The sequence below is a fragment of the Rosa rugosa genome, chromosome 2 (genome assembly GCF_958449725.1).
Source record: "Rosa rugosa chromosome 2, drRosRugo1.1, whole genome shotgun sequence".
NCBI lineage: Eukaryota > Viridiplantae > Streptophyta > Magnoliopsida > Rosales > Rosaceae > Rosa > Rosa rugosa.
Genome location: NC_084821.1, coordinates 4,728,129 through 4,731,960, shown reverse-complemented (window position 1 = coordinate 4,731,960; position 3,832 = coordinate 4,728,129). Strand labels below are relative to the sequence as shown.

The 3,832-nt window shown below is 44.6% G+C and overlaps 1 protein-coding gene across 1 annotated transcript; it reads right to left on the bottom strand.

Moving 5' to 3' along the window:
• Positions 1 to 263: 263 nt before the first annotated feature.
• On the bottom strand, positions 264 to 3,446 carry LOC133730203 (uncharacterized). The gene has a single exon (XM_062157835.1). The coding sequence runs from the start codon at positions 3,444 to 3,446 to the stop codon at positions 264 to 266; it is 3,183 nt and encodes a 1,060-aa protein (XP_062013819.1).
• Positions 3,447 to 3,832: the final 386 nt, after the last annotated feature.

Below are 3,832 nucleotides of genomic sequence, written 5' to 3'. Positions count from 1 at the left end.
CCTCCTCTTCACCTTGGCTAAAATTACCTTAGTTGATTCGGCCGACATATTTAACCCGGCTAAATGAATTACTTGATTCTGGACAATACAATTTTAGTTTGTTCGGCCAACACTCCATGTTTAACTTTGACCGACAGAATAAAAGTAAATTCCAATAGCGTAAATAAAGGGATGTCAGGAGATACTTAAACGTTGTTTATGCAAAAACATATAACATAGCATAGGCGGCCGAGTTTACAAGTCTAATACTCGGCCGATGTTCCCTAGGTGGTACACTTTAATTCTTGCTCCATCATCTCCCAGCTAGTAGGGTAATATTTCTTAAGGAATTGCCCATTGATAGGCATTGCATGTAGCTCTCCATCTTGATCCCTTAATTGATATGCACCTTTCCCTAATACTTGATCGATGATAAACGGGCCTTCCCACCTTGGTGACCATTTTCCGAAACGTCTATCTTTAGTTCCAATAGGCAAAACGGCTTTCCAAACTAGATCTTCCTCGGCGAACGACTTAGACTTAACTCGCTTGTTGTATGCACGAGCCACAGCCTTTTTCTGTGCTTCCATTCGGTTGTAAGCGTCCATTCGCTCTTGGTCAAGTTCTTCGAGTTCCTGAATCATTGCCTGAGTGTAGTCGTCAGCTACCATTTCATTTTGAGCAGCGAATCTAAGTGATTTCAATTTCACCTCAACAGGTAACATAGCATCATGCCCATACGTTAGCGCAAAAGGCGTTGTCCCTGTGGCTGTACGTTTGGACGTCCGAAAAGCCCACAAGGTCTCTGATAACAGATTGTGCCAATCTATGGGATTCTCTTGAACCATCTTCTTAAGTATATTTATAATGCCTTTATTACTGGCTTCAGCCTGACCATTTGCTTGGGCATAGTAAGGTGCCGAGTGAGTCAACTTGATACCCAGACTATCTGTGAGTTCATGCATTGCTTCGGCTATGAAAACAGAACCCCTGTCAGCCGTTATGGTTTCAGGTATCCCAAACCTGTGTATAATGTTTTCCTCCACAAATTTGATCACTGTCTGACTAGAAATGGTAACGTATGGTTTTGCCTCTACCCATTTAGTGAAATAATCAGTGGCAACCAAAATCCATACGTGTTGTTTTGATGATGGTGGTCTAATACTCCCTATAATATCCATGGCCCAACCTCGAAACGGCCATGGCTTAACAATTGGATGGAGGACGTCGGCCGGAACTCTTTGCACAGGCGCATGAATTTGACATTTCTTGCAGCTCTTTGCGAATTCAATGCAATCCTTTAGAATTGTTGGCCAGTAGAAGCGGTGCCTTCGAATTAACCATCTCATTTTGATTCCGGCCTGATGTGCACCACATATCCCCTCGTGGACATCTCTCATGACTTCCAAAGTCTCTTGCCCCCCTATACAAAGAAGGAGTAGATCATCGGAGCTTTTGCGGTACACTGCTTCTTTGTATATAATGAAATGTCCAGCCAAGTACCGAGTCTTCCGGTCATCATTACCTTGAGGATTTTTGTGGAACTTGATAATGGGGAGTCTCCAATCATCTGGCTCGATGTCGATAACAAAAACATCATCTGAGACTCCTCTTTCTTCCAAAGCTGGGAGGGTACGTTTGGCAATCTTGATGACCCGGGAATTGTCTCCTTCGGGGATCCGTAGCCCTGAGGCTAATTGGGCCATCTCATTGGCCTCCCAGTTCTGTCCCCTTGGGAGTTGTGCGAAAGAGATTCTGTCGAACGTGTTGGCGAGCTGGTCAGCTAAAGCATGATAAGATAAAAGTCCCCAACTTGTGCATTTGAACTCCTTATTCATTTGGTTGATGACAAGTTGAGAATCTCCGAACACCAAAACTCGTCGTGCCCCCAACTCTTGGAGAATCTCCAGGCCAACAATAAGAGCCTCATATTCTGCCTGATTATTCGTGCATGTAAAGTCTAATTGGAAGGCGAACTGGAATTTTTGTCCTTCAGGCGTTTCAACTACAACACCAGCTCCGGCTGAAAACTCAGTACTAGATCCATCAAAATACATGGTCCAGTAGTTATTGGTCATGGAGGCCACATATACCATCCCAATATCAACCTCCTCAGCTCCCTCAAACTCGGTCGAAGGGTGATGAGCTAGAAAATCGGCCAATGCTTGGCCCTTGACTGACTTTTGGGACACATATTGAAACGTGAACTCAGACAACGCCATGGTCCATTGTCCAATTTGGCCTCGTATGATGGGCCGAGTCAGCATGTACTTTACTAAATTGGTTTTGGATATGACTTGGACGACCGAGGGTAACATGTAATGCCGAAGCCTAATTGCTGAAAAGAACAACGCAAGACAAAGCCTCTCAATAGGCGTATACCGAGTTTCCACATCAGTGAGGATCCGACTCAAGTAATGCACAACACATTCCTTGCCATTGTCATTGTCTTGTGCCAATAGGCTTCCTATTGAGTTTTCTGATGCCGAGATGTATAACTTCAAAGGCCTTCCACGCACTGGGGGTACCAAGACGGGTGGGTTTGATAAGTATTGCTTAAGTAGGTCGAATGCCGCTTGGTGCTCTGGTTTCCAAACAAACTCATCTTCGGCCTTGATTCTCAAAAGTGAAGAAAATGGCTGAATTTTGCCGGCCGAGTTAGAGATGAAGCGCCTTAGAAAATATACTTTTCCCAGGAATGATTGGAGTTCCTTCTTCGTGCTAGGAGCAGGTGCATCCATAATTGCCTTGGCTTTATTTTTGTCGATTTCAATTCCCTTTTTATGAACTACAAAACCAAGGAACATACCGGTTGATACTCCAAAAAGACATTTGTCAGGATTCATTTTTAGTTTGTGAGCTCGCATCCGTACGAATGTCTGTCGAAGGTCGGCCAAATGATTTTGCGTCTTGGCTGATTTTACCACAATGTCATCAATGTATACTTTGACTGTGTGACCAATTAGGTCGTGAAAGATCATGTTCATGGCCCTTTGATAGGTTGCTTCGGCGTTTTTGAGTCCAAATGGCATAACGAGCCACTCGAATGTTCCTATTGCGCTTGGGCATCTGAACGCCGTTTTGTGGACATCCTCCTCAGCTATAAAAATTTGGTTGTAGCCAGCGTGCCCGTCCATGAAAGACAGAATTTCATGTTTGGCCGCACCATCCACGAGCAAGTCGGCCACGGGCATTGGGTACTCATCCTTGGGTGTGGCCAAGTTTAGATTTCGAAAATCAACACATATGCGCATTTTGCCATTCTTTTTCCTTACTGGCACAATATTAGATAACCATTCAACATACCTGGCCGTTCGAATAAAACCGGCCTTTAATAAACGTTCCATTTCTTCTTTAATTTTAGGCAAAACCTCGGCGGCACATCGCCGAGGAGGTTGCTTGTAAGGCTTACAATTGGACTGTATAGGCAACCTATGTTCTACTATACTTCTATCTAAACCAGGCATTTCATGGTAACTCCATGCAAAACAATCTTGAAACTCAGTCAGCAGAGCCTTCAAGTCTTCCTTCAACTTGGGTGGCAGGAGCTTGCTGATCCTGACTATCCGAGGCTCCTCGGTGGTCCCTAAATTCAGGTCTTCTAGTGGGTCTTGAGTTTCGGTAAGGTCGTCTTCCAACTCGGCCGGTGCAGGGCCGATGTCTTCTAGCTTCAGTTCATCCTTTGGTGCTCATTCTGTGATAAATTCTAGTAAATTCATGGCCGACTCACTTGAAGAGAGTTTTCGGCCCAATGGGCCATCAGTTTCCTCATCATTGATTCAACTGCGGCCAATGGTGTCTCCTTCTCGAGGCTACTATCCATGGATTATGGGATCAAACAGGTCCGCCAATG

Coding starts and splice junctions, on each gene's coding strand:
- LOC133730203 (XM_062157835.1), bottom strand. CDS start 3,446: ATGCCTGGTTTAGATAGAAGTATAGTAGAACATAGGTTGCCTATACAG.